The following is a 16,572-nucleotide window of genomic DNA, read 5'->3' as shown; positions in this document are numbered from 1 at the left end:
AGGGACTTCTCCCAACATCATTAACTCAAAAAACAAAAAGGCATTGCAAAAGTAAACGGCCTTGATAAAAGAGTTCCTGTTAGATAATGGAATATACAAGTGACAATTATGTATGACCTTACTTTAGTTGCTTTATCCTGAACCAGAAAAATAACAAAATCCCACAACGCCTTAGGTACTACCTTTGCTGCTGCTTGTATCAAACACTGTTTGTTCGGTAAATAAAAAACACGACGTGTATGGATTTGGACCAAAAGAAGCTGTACTTTGATATAAGCAGATTTTCGGCGAAACCAAAAAGATACAGTAGGCTTGCCTTATCCCAAATATAGTCGACCCACTCTAATTTCATACCCGCAATCCTCATTATTTTTAAAGTTTTTTAAACCTATCATACTAACAAGAAAAGCAGCAGGGAGTCTAGTATAAACTATCCTCGCTAACACAAAATACATATAAATTTACGCTGAAATCAACGAGGGTCTACTGTAAATCAACTAGATATTAACAAACCAAGTACGAACGTTTTGTATATTAATGACGTTAGCAAATAAAGCTCCGCTTTTTGCAGTATCATAAAAAGTGGACGGCTTTGAGCTTGGGTCTATCACCTTGAATAACTGTTGACTTATATTTCTAGACCTACAAGGATATTCGAAAACAACTGTAAGAAAACCTCATAGTCTGCTCTAAGCTGCCTGAAAGCTACTTTAATGCTATTATAAACCATTCTGTCAGATAGTTTTCTCTCTGAAATATTGAGCTTGTCTAAGCAATACATAAATTTGGTCACCAGTAAAAAGTCGCAGGTCTACTTTATTTGGTCTGCAAAATGCAAGAAGCGAGGAAAATGTAATTTCATCAAGTGGGCGTGCAAAAAATTGGGGCCCACTCTATCCAAGAACCACTTTATGCAAACAAACAAACAGTATTCCCAAAAACAGTATCTTGTCATCGTCTTCGATGTTGAATTTTCATTGGTTCTATTATATGTACTGCTGTTTTTATCATGCATTCACTAAAAAGGAAACCAACCAAAGCTTCTGCTTGTTAGTCAAATATATGGGAAAAGCTCTGAGGCAAACCGCAACTCGTATAGGTAGAATACGAAGGTTGATCATCTATCTGCATCATTAGTAAGAAAAGCGTTTGGAAGGTGAAAAAGATTATGCTGTATAATCGGTTGAAATCGACAAGGGGAGCCGCCGTACTTTGCGTATACTGTGTATGCTCAAAAACGTGGGTGCTCTTGACATGGCATGTACGCATATGTGCCAATAAATTGATATACTTAAAGCGCTTGCTATAGCTATTGTCATCTGGGCTTTTCGCAATTTAGGCGCGATAGAAGCAAAGACAATATATACATATTTGACCATTGGTTGAAGCTCCTTCCTGAGACCAAAAAATGATAGATGGATACAACAATCACCAGCAGTCAATGATTCTAAAAGAGCAGCCTATTATTGCATTCAAACGATTGTTAGAGTTAGCGTGATAATGGGGTATGCTATAATGTATTAGTGGTATTTTTGTATAATCGAATAAACATTTCATAGTGAAAGATTAATGGGGACGGAAAACCAGCTGAATCAACAAATTAAATGGTTGAGGAAAACTAGCTAATGTCACTACTGCTACCACTGATACTGCTGCTTCCGCTGATACTGCTGCTGCTGCTGTTGCCCTTGTTTTCACTTTGTTGCTTTGCAATGTGCACAGATAATGGGTATCCTGCAAACAAAAACAAAATCACCATTATCACGGTAGCAATTGTCACGGTAGTACATATGCCGCGTTGAGACGGCTTTCCCTTGTTTGTCCTTTTCTCTGTGGTGATATTATCAATGCCGTGTAATTCGGCCAACGAAGGAGGCGAAAACACATAGTGCTGGGTTGTAGAACGACTGATCTTGGAAGGTGCGGATAAGAAGGAAAAGATTGAATCCGTTGCAGTGACCCGCCAAGATTGACGTTGTTGCTTGTTTGGTTGTAGTTGCTGATTGGGTTCTGATTGTTGATGATGATGGCAGAACTGAGAATGATACTGGTAAGAGGGCATGGCTACGAGTGTCTGACTACTCGATGCGCCGTGCAAAGTATTCCCGTGTTGTTTTTCGTTTTTGTGGTGGTATCCATAATCGTCGTAGTCGTCGTCACCCATGTTCAAGGGTAATTCAGTAATGCTGTCTTGGTCGCAGCTGTAGTACATGATGTCGGATAAGGAGGATGGGATCCTGGGTGACCGTGGTAAACTGTGATGATGTTGCTTCTTTATGGATGATTGTCGTTTAGCTGCGCATGGGAATTGTGGCATCGAGTTAGCGGATACACGGGAGTCTCGAGCAAGATAATAGTTGTTGTCACTGTCGCGCTGTTGTTGTTGGTGAAAGCTACTAATCCCATTCGTAGGTTCTATGAATACAATACATGTGTTAGTCTTGTACATCTTCTTCGGTTGTATGTCGAAAATTATTATTTTTCCTGAAGAAGCAAAGCTTACCTTGGTGTCCTGAAAATGGCCTAAGCATCCGCTGCGATATGATATCTGATAGACGGCTCCTTCTTATACTGTTGTTGGTGCTGTGCCTATGTCTTGACGTGGCGTTGAGTTCTTCCTCCTCGCTCATCATGCTTTGAATCTGCTCGTCCGTTTCTTCAGGGACGACCGTGTTCTGTAACGTTGGTGGGTTTTGTTGATGCTGATGCATTGATGACGTTGGGAATGCTTCAGTATATAAAAAAAGAAAGAGTAGAAAAGAAAAGGAAACCACGCGAACTTGGCAAAACGGGCAAGAGAATTTCGATGATTGTCAATCTAAAAAAAAGCATATTGAAATTCCTAGCACTTCCATATATCCCTTGATTTCTTCTCAAATTGGCACAAACATTGAACAGGCGCACATACACAGAGAGCCCAGACCATGTACCCCTTATTTTCTGCAAGCAGTAGAAAATTTAATATTGGCATTTTTCTGGTTTTTGGGTGTGTGTGTGTATGACTGTGCATGTAATAATTGAGTATCAAAAAACACTATTTACATATTGATCCACCAAACAAGCACTGCAACATAGCAATAACAATAAAAAACGGTCCTTTTTCCTTGGGCTATCCTTCGTTTTCCCGTTTTTTGAAAACGTTACTCGCCATGACTGTCATCTTCATTGTTATCGCTTCGTCTGGTTCGTCGAGCATTTCGGGACGCTTGTTCACGAGCATAGTTATTGAATCGATCCTCCTTGAGTTCTGTTGCTCTTCGCTTGACAAACTGGTCCGACAGGTCTTCAATACTTGTGTTATGATTTTCATCGTCAATGCTACGCTTCATGCGCTGCACAGATTGTTGGATAAAGCTTGAGACAGCCTTCTTGTCCTCCTTGTCAATCAATTTCTGCACCACATCCTGCATCTCATTTTCCGGAAGCACTTCGAGCGTCCTGCCCAGTATTTCATCGACCAATGCTTCAACACGGACCGTATCCAGTCTTTCAGGCACACTTGCATCTGGATCATTCAGTATTTCCGTCGCTCGTTGTCGGGCTTGTCGCCGTGCACCGTCGCCAGCGCTGCGTTGTCGGTGGAACTTTAGTATATCTCGCGGATTGGCCACGCGTGACACGAATTTCTTGCCAAACACCACCACATTGAATGCTTCAAAGTCGCCACCATATTCGACTCGAATACGGATCAATGGTAATGGCATGGGTCGATTTCGTTGGCTTTGCAGTTCTGGATTGCTGTTGTCGTTGTTGTTATCGTTCTCTAGTCGTAGGTCATCCTGCTGTTCGTCCCATTCATCTTGTGCTCGACGGATCAAGTCTTCTACAACAGAGAACAGGTATCGCTGGACTGCCTTGCTGTCGTGCGTAGCGTTTCTCAGCTCGGCGACTTCGGATAAGGACACAGCAGTATATTGAAAGGGTCGTACAGTAGTCAATCGGATTTTTTGTAGCGAGTATTCCCTGCCTGTAATTTCCAAGAGACCCACGTGTTTGGGCAAAGCTTCGCCCTCGGCCAAACTTGTTGCGACGGATGATCCAGGCTGGGAAATATATTTCCCATGACTAGGTTCTGGATCGATTCGACAATCATGTTCATGACCCCACAACACCAAGTCAATAAACTCGTCTAGAAATTCTTCAGGCACATAAGACGTAGGACCGTGTCGTACGCGGTTTTGGTGCAGAACAAACATATTGAACGCGTCATCGAGCCATGTCTGTCCACCGTGCTCGTTACTGGGTCGAATAAACGATACGGATCCGTCGCGCCATGCGTGGTGTAATCGTTCGTCGCGTACGTTACCCATTCCATACAAGGCCAGCTTGGTCTCACCCTTTTGCATCAGAATAGGATAAACCTTGATATCGTTTAAATCATGGCACCGACCGAAATAATTAGCGCAGCCAGCACTGGCCAGCAAATCCATGGCGGACAAGTTGCCGTTTCCAACAGGATCGTCGTGATTGCCGTGGATGGTAAAAATAGGAATGCTGACGTTCAGATTAGGATCGTAGACGTTGGCACCTTGTTGGAACCGGCTTTGGAAATTGATACTCTGGTCACTGCAAATGTTGAATTCACAAGGCTTGTCGCCAAAACAATGTTGACGGATCAAGCCAATGACATGGCGTAGACAATAGAGCGACGGTTGACTGTGGTGGAATAGATCGCCGCCTAGTAATATAAAGTCGACTTTGTGGTGTTTGGCGAGAATGAGGACTTCTTCGAATGATTGGAACGAATCTTTGCCGCGGATTTGATCTTCTTCAAGATAACCGACATGATTGTCTGTCGCGATTAGGATTCGCAGTGTATTGTTAGTGTTGTCGGACATGAGGATTGAGACACAAAAAAGGGATCGGGTGGTTGGTGTGCTGCGGGAGGTGGAAAGTGTGGTATATGATAAAGCAGGTAAAAGGAAGGAACAATTCTCCACTATAATAGCAGCGTAAAGGTATGGTTGTCAGAAATAAACAATGAATTATCGCGTGAATACTTGTCAAGAACTACACTTTCAGTGAAGCACTCTTTTCACATAATGGCATTGATGCCTTCTCTATTATAGATTAAAGAGAGACTGGAGATGAGTACGACCGCCGATGACATATTTATCCAGAAAAATAAACTTGGGAATTCATTATGCCTTCACAAGGCGCGCACTTTTTGGGCTTATGGAAAATGGCGGCAATATGCTATAATTGGAGGTTTACGGGTACCCGGAGCACGTAACTACGCGCACCTGAACAAAGGACGTGACACTCGGCCAAAGCGGCGAAAGACTCGGTCCGCCAACAACACTGAAGTGTAAATCAGCGCCCCAAGCCGTAGTTTATCAGAGACCTCGCGGTCATACGTTAACGAGCGAAGAACGAAGTTGCAATAACGCCTCATTTAGCAGATATATAAAGTAAGTGCAGTGTGTACAGTACATGTACATGAAAATCAAACCCAGACTCTTTCCTATTACCAGGTTTGCATTACATAATGTAAGGACTTTGGTTACTCAAAGCAGCTTTTTTGAGCAGCAGCGCCTGTATTTTCAGCCAGAACCTTTCTTTTTCTCTTTTGAAAAAGCTACAGATCCCTCTCCTCGACAAGATAAACTTGTTTTCTCGTTAGGCGCGATATATCTCTTCTTCTTTCTCTCACTCGCACCCCCTTTCCTTATCCGGCCCTGGAACCACAACGCAACCCTCATTCATACCTTCTGCTACTTCTTCATATAGAGTATATACACAACCATAACGTATTAACACAAAGAAACACCCCACCCTCCTTCTCTCCAAAAGCCTTTGCCGATGCCTACAACAGCTAGGCTTAGTCATCGTCATCAACCGTCTACCACGTCTTCGACATCGTCTACTTCGTCTTCGTCCTCTACACGACCTGCTCTTCAACGCATCCTCACCAATTCACCCTCCAATGCCGTTCATTTGTCCAGGAGCACGGCACGGACGTCGCGACGAGTACGATCGCACTGGTTTAGCCATTTTGCGTTAAATTGGCGTCGAAGTTCACGTTCTTCAAAGTTATTTCTTGCCTCCTCCATGACGTTGATGGCGGTGCAGGTAGCGTATAAAAAAACTTGTTAAATACTTGTACTTGTTTCTCTCTCTCTCTGTGGGTGTGTTGTGCGTGTGTCTCTTAGGGAGTAACAAGTCAAGTAAAGAGGGCTCATCAAGGAAGGCACATTAAAAGTTTAACTTATCGTATATCCTTAGGTGATTGCATCGATCATCGTCTTGACGTTTTCTTGGGAAATGTATTGCGACAAACCACTACGTATATTCATCACAGTGTATATCCTGCGACTTGCACTCGCCTCTCCTCTTACCGTCTATTTACATCTGATACCACGTCGCCTGCAGCAACAGCAGATCTTACAGCAACAGCAGCAGCAACAGCCACATTCGCATTTACATTCTCAACAGCAACATTCACTGCATAATGCATCTTTATCACAGCAATATAATCATCATCTTCATCACCAGCAACACTCACGGCATCATCACCATCACCGGCTAGTTAGCGCGGAGAACCGCGCCGAAGCAGGCGAAATATATCCTATGACTACCTTAGCAACACCCAACAACACGACCCGCGTCCCCACGACAACCACTAACGCCACAACAAATGCAAACGCAACCACGAATAATAATAATACAACCTCTTCCTCCACCACTACCACCGCCACAGCAACAGCTACTACTACCTCCGCTCATATCCAGGCATTGTCGTCACCCTCTTCCTCTGCGATCGTCTCCTCGCCACCCACGCCATCACCTCCCACAGCACCAGCAGCATCATTAATGTCGCCACCCTCTTCCGATCACCAGCAATACTATCATCTCCATCATCATTTCAATCACCAGCAACAACAGCAGCAAGCATCATCATTACCGCCGTCTGTCATGGCCCAAGCTCCTCCACCGAACATCATGCATCGTACGAGTCGACCTGAAGTTTTTAACCCACTTTATGCAGATACGACATTAACACATTGGATTGATCGGTAAAGAGAACCTCGTTTCTTCTTCTGTACCTACTTTGGTTTCTGATACAAAAACTTGCAATTCCTTAGAGCAAAGTCGGCATTGGATATGTTTGGCCTGCTGTGGTTCATAATAGGCAACTATATGCTTTTCACGTCGAGCACTTGCTCCGAGACAGCTGTACCATTATATTATCTATCGCTCGTGGTGATTGTATACAATTATCTGATCATTTCTGTACCGATATTCTTATGTACTGCCGTCATTTTCTGTCTTCCCTGTGTTCTTGGTAAGAAATCCTTTTGTCCGTTCGAGAAAGAGTGAAAGAGAGAGAAAACAAGAACAATGGAACTCACACACATAGGAAATTAGTGGGAATGCGTATCATTCATGTAGAGGATGCAGTGGATATGGGCGGTGCGTCAAGCGCAGAGATTGCAACGATTCCAGTCTATCAATTTAAATCCAACAAAAGCACCACCACTTCACCGGCACCTGTGCCGAATCATCATCCTATCGGCAGTGGAGGAGCAGGAGGCGCCGAGGAAATTGAAATTCACGAATTACCATTATCAACCACGACGACAAAACAAGCGAAAAAGATGATGGCGGGTGAACGCATGGAACCATCGTTGAGCTTTTTAGATCATCTTTGGGTTCGGTTAGGCTTTGTTTCTGACAATGGTCAGCAGGATCAACAAGAGCCAGAGTTCGATACGATCGAGATTCCTAATGAACAAGACCAAGTGTGTGCCATCTGCTTATCCACGTACGATGACGGAGATATCTTGTGCCAATTATGGTAAGCACGTCAGCTTCTTTCATTTGTTTATTATTTATAAAAAGCTCGAGAAACTTAAAAAAAAACTTAATAGGTGCAACCATCACTTTCACCGTACCTGTGTTCATGAATGGCTAGCACTGAACAGCAGATGTCCCATGTGTAAACGCGACTGTAGGGGTAAACCCTATCCAGAAGAAAGAAGATCACCCTAACCGCTATACGTACAGACACACCCGCATATATAGTAGCATACCATATCTTTTTGCCCTTTTCCTTTTGTGTGGTAGTCTCTTCTTGTTTAATACACATATATGCAAGTCTCCCACATGTTGTACAGTACCATATACAAAGTAAATTATATCATTCCCCCGTTCTTTTTTTAAAAGTTAGAAATACTACTAAGCGCTGTGGATCTTTTCTTTTACTCTCTTGGTGCCACTTTTCTTTATTACTGCAGATGATGATGATGGCAGCGGTGACGGTGGCGGTGGTGTAGAGAAGAAAGTAGTATATACAGCTTTGTAAGTGCATGTAAGACAATGAATGGAGGAGAGAGTAGGAGTGAAAATTACGGTGATGATGATGTTTGTAATGGGAATGCATGGGAATGTTTTAGGGTCTGTACTTATTAGCGGGCTTATGCAACAACGGGTCGGTTTTCCTTGTCACCACGTCCACGCTTGCGACTACCACCAGTGGCACCGCTACTGCTTGCACTCGAGCTTTGTTTTTCTGATGCGGTTGATGACGATCGATGGGTCGTACGCTATGTAAGAATTTAGATTGTTTTGATTCATAGAATTAGAAAACGACGAACGTTCTATAGATCATGTATCACCAACCATACCTCGACAACAGACGTGCCGTCCCGGAACCGGGTTCTGAAAAGGACATTTGCATTGTTAAACATGCCATCCTTGAGTGACACAACCACAAACTGTGATCCTTTGAACCGTGTCCGTAACAATTGACCAATGTTTTGTGTATGTGATAAATCCAAGGCTGCATCGACTTCGTCCAGAATGTACATTGGTGCAGGTTTGAATTGGAGTAGTGACAAGATCAGCGAAAGTGCAATCAGTGATCTACAAATTTTAACGTCAGCTGGGAGTTAAGAAATACCAATCTTGGGGGTTTCTTCCTCAGGCTCAAACATTTACCGTTGTCCACCACTTAGTTCAGTCAGGCTTTGCTTCCACACACCACCAAGATTCACTTTGACTTCCAAGCCATCCGAAATCTGTTTTCCTTCGGGTGCTTGCAGTCGACATGTGTTGCCGGGTAACAAATCTGCAAAAATCTCGGCAAAGTCCCTATATTTATCCGATAAGTCGTCATTGGAAGAAAAAAAGTTGCTTGTAACACATAGCACCCCACGAGACTCACTTGTTGACTTTACTCCACGTTCGTTCAAGTGCTTCCATTTTGTAATCGTCTAGCGACTTGATGGTATCCTCAATCTTTTGCTTGTCCTTTTGGACCGTTTGAAGCATGGTCGTTAAAGATGTCTCTTTCTTTTCGACACTGTATTGTAAATAAGAGGTTAATACATTGTTTTGCCGCCCTCACTATATTCTTCCATTTTAGTTGATTAGAAGACAGTGTACGCACTTGTCAATCATGTTCATCACTCGAACATTGATCTTCTTCCGCATCGACTCGTACTTGTCACGTAGCCGTTGCAGTGTCTTTCGAGAATCACCAATATTGATGTTTGTATAATCATAGGGTGTCCCTGATGCACCAAAGAATCTAAAACCAGACAAGCATCAGCGTCGTTTCATCCTATAGAGTGCCAATGTTTATAAACTTACTGCTTCTGATCAACAATCCAATCATACTGATTCTCCAGATCAGCGATAGCTTGCAGTGCTCCATGCTGGTCTCGATGAAACTTTTCCAGCTCGTGCTTAATTTTCTGGATCTCAAGGTTGTGTTCATTGACCTCCTTGGCTTTCTTTTGTTGTAATGCTTCAAGCTCCTTCAACTCTTCATTGAAAGAAGCAAGCACTTCGGTTTCTCGTTGTAAATCCTCTTGCGCTGTCTCGAGATTCTTTTTTATTTCTTCAATCTCTTGTGCCATCCCGGACTGGAGTTCCTTATATCCGTTGATTGTGTCTCGTACACGTTTCATATCTTGGTCACAAGATGAAATGTCGGATCGCAGCTGTTCTACAGAGTGCAACCAATACATGTTTAAGCTTTGTGTGTGTGTGTGCAATGGTGTAATGGGAACAAAAGTAAATGTTTACCTCGCTCAAGCTCCAATGTTTGTACTGCGCGATGCATGTCATTGACTCTTTGTGCTTCCTTGTTTACTTGAACCCGGAGTTTTGCAACACGATCCTAATGGATAGATACGAAAAACTTAGTATCCTAAAACCATGCTTAAACGGCAATAATTCTTCTACTAGGCTTGAGAAGGAAAGAATACACGTACCGTCATTTCGTTTAGCTTTGAGTCTCTGTTGGCATTGAATTCGCGCATTTCATTTTGAATCCGCTCTTCATTCTTGAGTGCCTCACGATGTGCTTCTTTGGCCTTAACAACGGCCTCTTCTTGCTCTTGTATTTGGACTTTAATAACGTTCACTCGTTGTTTAAGCTATATAGTGGGAGGAAAAAAGGTTAGAATGGTCATCCTCTATGTATTATTTTAAGTACCTTACCTGAGCATGGTTGCTCTGGTTCAGACGATTCTCCAAAAGCGAAATTTCATGCGATTGCAGGTCCAAACGCTGCTTGCACTTTTGATATTCGGCAATGGCCTTTTGCGCATCATAAAGCTCTCGTTCAATTTGTTCAAGCGTGTAACGATGTTCTTCAATATCGTGTCGAATCTCGGTCAGTTCCTGCATCGTGACAAGAACACCCGACGACTGCGGTTTTGAGCCACCAGAAAGCGTTCCAAATGGATCATAGACATCACCATCGAGCGTGACAGATTTCATGCGGACGCTATTGTCGAACGTGACTTTCTTCGCAGTAGCAGCATCTTCACAAATCAGCGTGTTGCCAAAAATCCAGTCCATGGCTGGTTCGACCTCCTCATCATAGCCCACGAGCGAAAGTGCTAGGTCGACTTTGCCGGGTGCGATACGCTGTGCATTGGCAATCTTGTCTGCAGACGCACGGAAGCCTTGGATCTTGTTGAGTGGTACCAGAGTGATACGTCGTCGTAGGCGTCCCTTGTCGAGTAATTGAGCACCGACAACCTCGTTCTCGACTACAACGTTGTATAAACGACCGCCAGCACAAATCTCGAGTGCTGTGGAGGCATTGTAGTTTTGTTTATCGAGGCTGATCAGTTCGGCGACAAGACCTTTGACTTTGGATCGATCAAAATTGGGCGAGGGATCAGAATAGGAAAAGTCCAAATTGGACAATCGTCGTGATAGGTTTTCGACTCGCTATGCAATTACGTATATGTATCGTTGGCAAAACAGGAAAACCACACAGAGATGTCTTATCGTGGCAAAACTTACGTCAGATAACTCCATGATGGTCTCTCGTTCCTGGTTTTTGCGGTAAATCAGATCATTTTCGCGCTCTGGATTCCAATGCAATGTAGCTAAATGGTTTTCCGTTTCTGACAGGTCTTTTCGCTTTACTGACATTTCTATTAGTAATCCTTCGTCTTCTTTTTCAGCACGCGTTGCTTGTGGCTCTTTTTCTTTGAGTTCTTTTTTCAGATGTGCTATCTTGAGATTGGATTGTTCTTCCATCGTGGAGGCTTCGTTGACTGCATTCTTGGCGCCTTTTTAATGGAAACAAAGATAGCAGACAGGAAAGAAGACCCATCATTAGTTACCGGGTATATGTTTCTTTACATATCCCCTCGAGTAGCCCAGAAGTAAAGTATCAATCCATACTCTGTAACTGTTCCATGTAACCGCTTTCGTGGCCCTCTTCTGCCGAAATACCGGTCGTCAACGTCTGTAAAAGCTCAGACTTTTTGTGCAGCTCCTCCACCTTTTCATCGTGTGTTTTCTTGTATGATTCGTATTGCTGATTGATTTTATCGTATGAGTCGTCCTTTTCAGCAAGATTGCGTTCCATCTTATAGAGCAGACATGTTTATATTGAATTTAGCGAAACCAGAATAGCCAAATCGCACTCATCATTCCCTTTTTAGAATGTATTACCTCGCCTTTATTTGACGCCAAGTTTGAGAAGGCTTTTTGTTCATCAGCAGTGGTTGCTTCTTGCAAATCGCGTTTCGTTTTCAGTCGTACAAGTTGTGTTGAATAATCCTTGACTTGATTTTCAAGTTTTCGATAGTTGCTATTACTAGTCGAGTCCTAAAATATCATGAGCCAAAGAGATGCATTCAGCATGATTTGGCCAAAATATCGAAAGAGACTATCTCCTTACTCTCTAGCAAACGAATAGCCGTGTACTTACGTTTGCAAGCTTTGAAGCAGCAGCATTTCGATCCTCCTCAATCGCTTGTAGTTCGTTCTCCAACACCGTCTTTTCCTCCATCAGTTGATTCACACGTTCCTGACGGCTAGCCACTCCGGATTTATTCAGTCTCTCCTAGATACAGCTCGTTTTATCAGTATTATCCCCTTGACAACAGCAACCATTCACTACCATTTGTTAATAACGCACCTCAAGCCGATTATACTCGTATGCTACCATAACACGGTTCAATCGTTCCATTTCAGATTCTGTTTTCTGGAAGTCCAGGTACAAGCGTTTCTCGGCACGAAGGTGATCTAACTTGGGTGCAATTTCTTCTTGTAGAATCTAATTTTTTTTGAATACGCGTGTATGAGGCCTACTTAATGCGCATTGATACATATGCCACACACTCTCTCACCACACAAAAGGGAGAGCGACTTACCGTATTGATTTCTTCCACTTTACGCTCCTTTTTACCCATAGTGACGATAGCTTTGTTTTTACGATCCTCAAACATTTTCGTGCCTGCTGCTTCTTCCACCATACTTAGGATCTCGACCGGTTTCATGTTCAACACTTTGGTGATTTTGCCTTGCATAATCAAGAAATGCGGATTGTTAATATTGAGTTGGACGGATTGGAACAAGTTTTGGACGGTTTGTTGCTGTGCGTTATGTCCGTTGACGATATATTTCGTACGACCTCCCATCAAGACCTTATACACACATACAGAGTCGTTTTGGCGTTAGAAATGTTTATGACTTCATATATTATCCTTTTATATTAGCTACACTATAACATTGACACATCAGCTATCTTTATATATATCTACCTGTCGAGTCACTGTAAGTTGTTTGTAGTTTTCAAAGCCTACTGGACTTCTTTCCCGATCCTCATTGTTAAAGACAATCGTCACAGAAGCCTTTGTCACGCCAGCATTGCCACGTTTGTAAATCAAATCTTGTAGATTGCTGGCTCGAACCTAAATAAACCAAATCCATGCGTTACAAGTTGAGCTCCCTCACATATAGGCCGATTTTTAACTGTTGTCATATATCATCGATCGATCGTTGTTTCTTTACATGAGACAAGTTGGTGATGCCGAGTACGAAACAAATAGCGTCCAGAACGTTAGATTTTCCTGAACCATTAAGACCGGTGATGGCGTTAAACTCGGGATCCCAACCGGTGATGTGTGTTCTTGAGACATAGGACTTGAAGCCCTCGATGATTAACTCTTCAAGGTACATATATATTTAAGAGTATGGGCGTGCACCGTCCAAAAAAAAAGCAAGGTGGAGAGTAAGTGAGCTGTCGGACTTGAGGAGAGATTGAATCGTGCTGGAGGAAAGCGCGATTTCGTTCAACGCGTCTTCTTTTAACGCGTGCTTGAACTTATTGTTTTCAGGTTCAAATCATTGACAGCCGCATGATACGCACTTTTAATCTTTAAGACCTTTTTTGACATTGTAGCTCAAACGATTTCGCTCGATTATGCACCTTGAGATACTAAATGTATATGTGTTTTCTCTTACGGTCTACCAAGAGCTCTCTAGGCCAATAAGACGATCAGTTTTACTCGCTGCTGCCTCAGATCCAACCAGCAGAATGTGTCTCTTGGAAGCTGGAAACAAGAGTACAATTCAACTCTCTTATTATCATTGCTCTGATTATATTTGGAGCCTCCATCGAGTCCGCCCATGCCAACACGCACTGCCATCACTAGAACAACACACTTCGATTCACCAACCGCTTGCTTCACGGCCAATACGACGGAAACGACTTTACTAGTCAGTCATCTTCGCAGAAAGAACCTGTTTATTGACAATCACAGACGGTTAAAACAACTGCTTTCTTCCTTTGCTCATTCGCCGGCATCAGCACCACAGCCGTCTATTATATTACAGCCACCACCGCCCACATTTGTAGAACGGACAGGAACAATTACAGTATGTAGATCTTTGTCAATTATCATAGAGGCAGCATCCTATAAAAATCCCAGTATGCTTCTTTGTTTTTTCTAACCGTCCGCGATCCTTGAGAATAACTAAAATATAAATAGAAATGAAAATACAAATAAAATACTCAATTTATTTTTTAGACAAAGAAAGTAGGAAAAAATGTAGGAAAGGACACAGGATAGGGTGCAAAGAATAGAGGGCAACTAAGGAAAGAGGAAACAGATGCTGCCTATGAGCATGCTGCAGTTGATGACTTTGTTAATAAGAAAGTCAAAGGAACAAATGATGCTGTAAGCATCCATCGTAAGGACAAAGACAATTCGAGCTCCACTTCCGTGTTAACGATGTCTACTCTGGTTTTTTGCATGATCACTAAACCCGTCAGTGCAAGCTTCATCAACGGAACAATTCTGGAGACATAGTCATCGCTACAGGTCGGGTACTCAAGAGGCTTTGAGCGGCGAATCCTTGCCACATAGCCACCAGGCGAGTCCATATCCAGCAGAGCAACCTTGCCACCTACTAGAAAATTACCGTCCGAAGTGTTTCACTGTTAGACTTCATGAACGGCGGCATTTGGGGGGATGCACATACCAGCTAATAAGAAACCAGGCACATGCACTCGACGAAGGAGGCTTTCTGATGATGCTAACTGGAGAAGCATGGTATGCATGACAATTGACATCTTCGACAGTCTATCTTTCATCTCCTTGGTCTGGTCCTCGTCCTTGCCGATTTCAGAGCAACCTAACTCCTTGCCACTACTTTGGTACAATACATCCATTTTGCGCCCCATCTTGCGATGTATCGCGGGGTCTACGGCAGATATGCATCTTTTCTTATTGTTTTTAGTCGCCATTCGCTGTTCTCGAGCCTTGTTTGCTATTTTAAAGTGAATTACAACTACAGTTCAAGTTATTGCTGTTATGTCACGCGTTGGATCATTTTTGCTAGTGATAACTTACCCTACTGCTTTGATTTTATTGCCGTTGACCATGGACTTCAAAAAGGACCAAATCTCGTACTGTTGATCCGACTCGAGCATGCTTTTCAAGTTAAAATCATTGTAAAAATGGTGTCGCGAACTTTTGATCAGTACAAAGCATACCCATGCTTTTGATGGCTCTGAGATGGGATCATGGTCCAAAGAGCGAGCGAACGTGTACGCCTCCATCGGGGTTTTCTGTCAAATCGAGCATTATCAATCAACGAGTTACTGACTATGCACTTCGTTATATTTAACTTAATCTCATAATGCATCTTACCAATTTTGATGCATTGCCCAGTATCGTAATAGTTTTCAGCCGGCAAATCGCAGAATACAGGGTCTCCGAATGCTTCGATCCTGTCTAGCTGGGCGCCGCGGAATACTGTTTCCCAGTTGTAATCTCCTAGATCCAGGATTAGAGATTGCGCTGGGCTACTGTAAAATACGATCTCTCAAGCTTGTTTCGTCTATAGTCCTTACTGAAAGTAATTGCATATTTTGGCAAAGTCGATGATTTTCTGATCAACAGCGAGACGCTGATCGGTATTTTATACCCAGAACTTTTCTTCTTTCAGCTTTTGGAACGTTTGAGCCAGTCTAGCTTTGTCGCCGGATGACAAGGATGTTGAAAAGGATGTGTGAGATGGTGTTTTTGTTGTTGGTGTAGAGTGATTCTTGTTCGCTAATAAATAAAATTAGTAAAGAATTCAAGTACGTAACATGTAACTTTTTTCTACGCAACGATTATACGTACGATATTTTGCAAGCTCCACCGTAAGTCTGCTCTATGATCATTTTGGCCATATAGTTCTAAAACGTACTGCTTGCGCTTCACCGAAAAGACTAATCCACTTTTCCTCGATTGATTCGCCTACTACAGTTATCGTGGCATTGAAATCGCTGTTGTCGTCAACGAGAAGCTTTCAAGACTGGGGTGTTCACGCGTTTAAATGAACTTTCAAAACAACGTTCAGGACTACGTTATAAATGCGTCAGTTGCAACGATTATGACACGTAATATTTAGAAACTTTTGCTACACACCTGTTTCAATCTCCATTTCAGCTGCTGCGCTTTGTTGCTTAAGCATTCAACTGGCGTCAAGTTGTCTGTTACCGTGTTATCTGTTAGCCTTGTACCGGATCCTAGGTGAATTGTCAACAGGTCAGAGTCAAAAGCTACTGTCAAAGGCGACTGCCACCCGCCGCAGTTTTGAATGCATACTTGATGATTTAAATGCCGCCCTAATCAGTTAAGATGAAATGTAGACCCATAAAAGTCGACAGATAAGACAAAAGGATGGCTGAGAAGGATGTCAGCAATACATTACGGTAATAGTAATGAAGATGTCTCAAGGGAAATATGAAGAGAGAAGGGAAGAGAAAGGTGATTGGTGAACTGTTACGGATGGATAAATTAGGTCATGAACACACCCCGA

General features: G+C 42.8%; 6 protein-coding genes across 6 annotated transcripts; 1 reads left to right on the top strand and 5 right to left on the bottom strand.

Annotated features, from left to right (window-relative positions):
• Positions 1 to 1,534: 1,534 nt before the first annotated feature.
• BDB00DRAFT_932352 (uncharacterized protein) lies at positions 1,535 to 2,761 on the bottom strand. The gene is made up of 2 exons (XM_053129077.1): positions 2,504 to 2,761; positions 1,535 to 2,415 (listed from the first exon to the last, which is right to left on the bottom strand). Exons 1-2 carry the CDS (start codon positions 2,709 to 2,711, stop codon positions 1,619 to 1,621), a joined length of 1,005 nt encoding a protein of 334 aa, XP_052975232.1. The 5' UTR covers positions 2,712 to 2,761; the 3' UTR covers positions 1,535 to 1,618.
• A 121-nt stretch (positions 2,762 to 2,882) lies between these two features.
• BDB00DRAFT_846001 (Metallo-dependent phosphatase-like protein) lies at positions 2,883 to 5,153 on the bottom strand. The gene has a single exon (XM_053125124.1). The coding sequence runs from the start codon at positions 4,836 to 4,838 to the stop codon at positions 3,141 to 3,143; it is 1,698 nt and encodes a 565-aa protein (XP_052975231.1). The 5' UTR covers positions 4,839 to 5,153; the 3' UTR covers positions 2,883 to 3,140.
• Positions 5,154 to 5,531: 378 nt separating this feature from the next.
• Positions 5,532 to 8,187, top strand: BDB00DRAFT_846000 (uncharacterized protein). Its single transcript, XM_053125123.1, has 5 exons — positions 5,532 to 6,072; positions 6,226 to 7,016; positions 7,086 to 7,285; positions 7,369 to 7,798; positions 7,872 to 8,187. The coding sequence occupies exons 1-5, from the start codon at positions 5,803 to 5,805 to the stop codon at positions 7,990 to 7,992; spliced, it is 1,812 nt and encodes a 603-aa protein (XP_052975230.1). The 5' UTR covers positions 5,532 to 5,802; the 3' UTR covers positions 7,993 to 8,187.
• A 413-nt stretch (positions 8,188 to 8,600) lies between these two features.
• BDB00DRAFT_771553 (RecF/RecN/SMC) lies at positions 8,601 to 13,437 on the bottom strand (the record flags this gene model as incomplete). Its single annotated transcript, XM_053119973.1, has 16 exons — positions 8,601 to 8,865; positions 8,941 to 9,093; positions 9,167 to 9,304; positions 9,392 to 9,532; positions 9,595 to 9,952; positions 10,033 to 10,126; positions 10,221 to 10,385; positions 10,450 to 11,190; positions 11,266 to 11,537; positions 11,653 to 11,839; positions 11,926 to 12,081; positions 12,185 to 12,319; positions 12,395 to 12,532; positions 12,630 to 12,902; positions 13,020 to 13,169; positions 13,270 to 13,437. The coding sequence occupies 16 exons, from the start codon at positions 13,435 to 13,437 to the stop codon at positions 8,601 to 8,603; spliced, it is 3,534 nt and encodes a 1,177-aa protein (XP_052975229.1).
• An 857-nt stretch (positions 13,438 to 14,294) lies between these two features.
• BDB00DRAFT_645723 (uncharacterized protein) lies at positions 14,295 to 15,069 on the bottom strand. The gene is made up of 2 exons (XM_053118143.1): positions 14,743 to 15,069; positions 14,295 to 14,670 (listed from the first exon to the last, which is right to left on the bottom strand). The coding sequence occupies exons 1-2, from the start codon at positions 15,005 to 15,007 to the stop codon at positions 14,378 to 14,380; spliced, it is 558 nt and encodes a 185-aa protein (XP_052975228.1). The 5' UTR covers positions 15,008 to 15,069; the 3' UTR covers positions 14,295 to 14,377.
• BDB00DRAFT_876926 (uncharacterized protein) lies at positions 14,997 to 15,322 on the bottom strand (the record flags this gene model as incomplete). Its single annotated transcript, XM_053127538.1, has 2 exons — positions 14,997 to 15,030; positions 15,114 to 15,322. 2 exons carry the CDS (start codon positions 15,320 to 15,322, stop codon positions 14,997 to 14,999), a joined length of 243 nt encoding a protein of 80 aa, XP_052975227.1.
• Between the last annotated feature and the right edge of the window lie 1,250 nt (positions 15,323 to 16,572).

This window comes from Zychaea mexicana, assembly GCF_025766255.1.
Source record: "Zychaea mexicana strain RSA 1403 chromosome Unknown BDB00scaffold_98, whole genome shotgun sequence".
NCBI lineage: Eukaryota > Fungi > Mucoromycota > Mucoromycetes > Mucorales > Lichtheimiaceae > Zychaea > Zychaea mexicana.
Note: the sequence above shows the minus strand (reverse complement) of the source record. Positions and strands in the feature narration are given on the sequence as shown.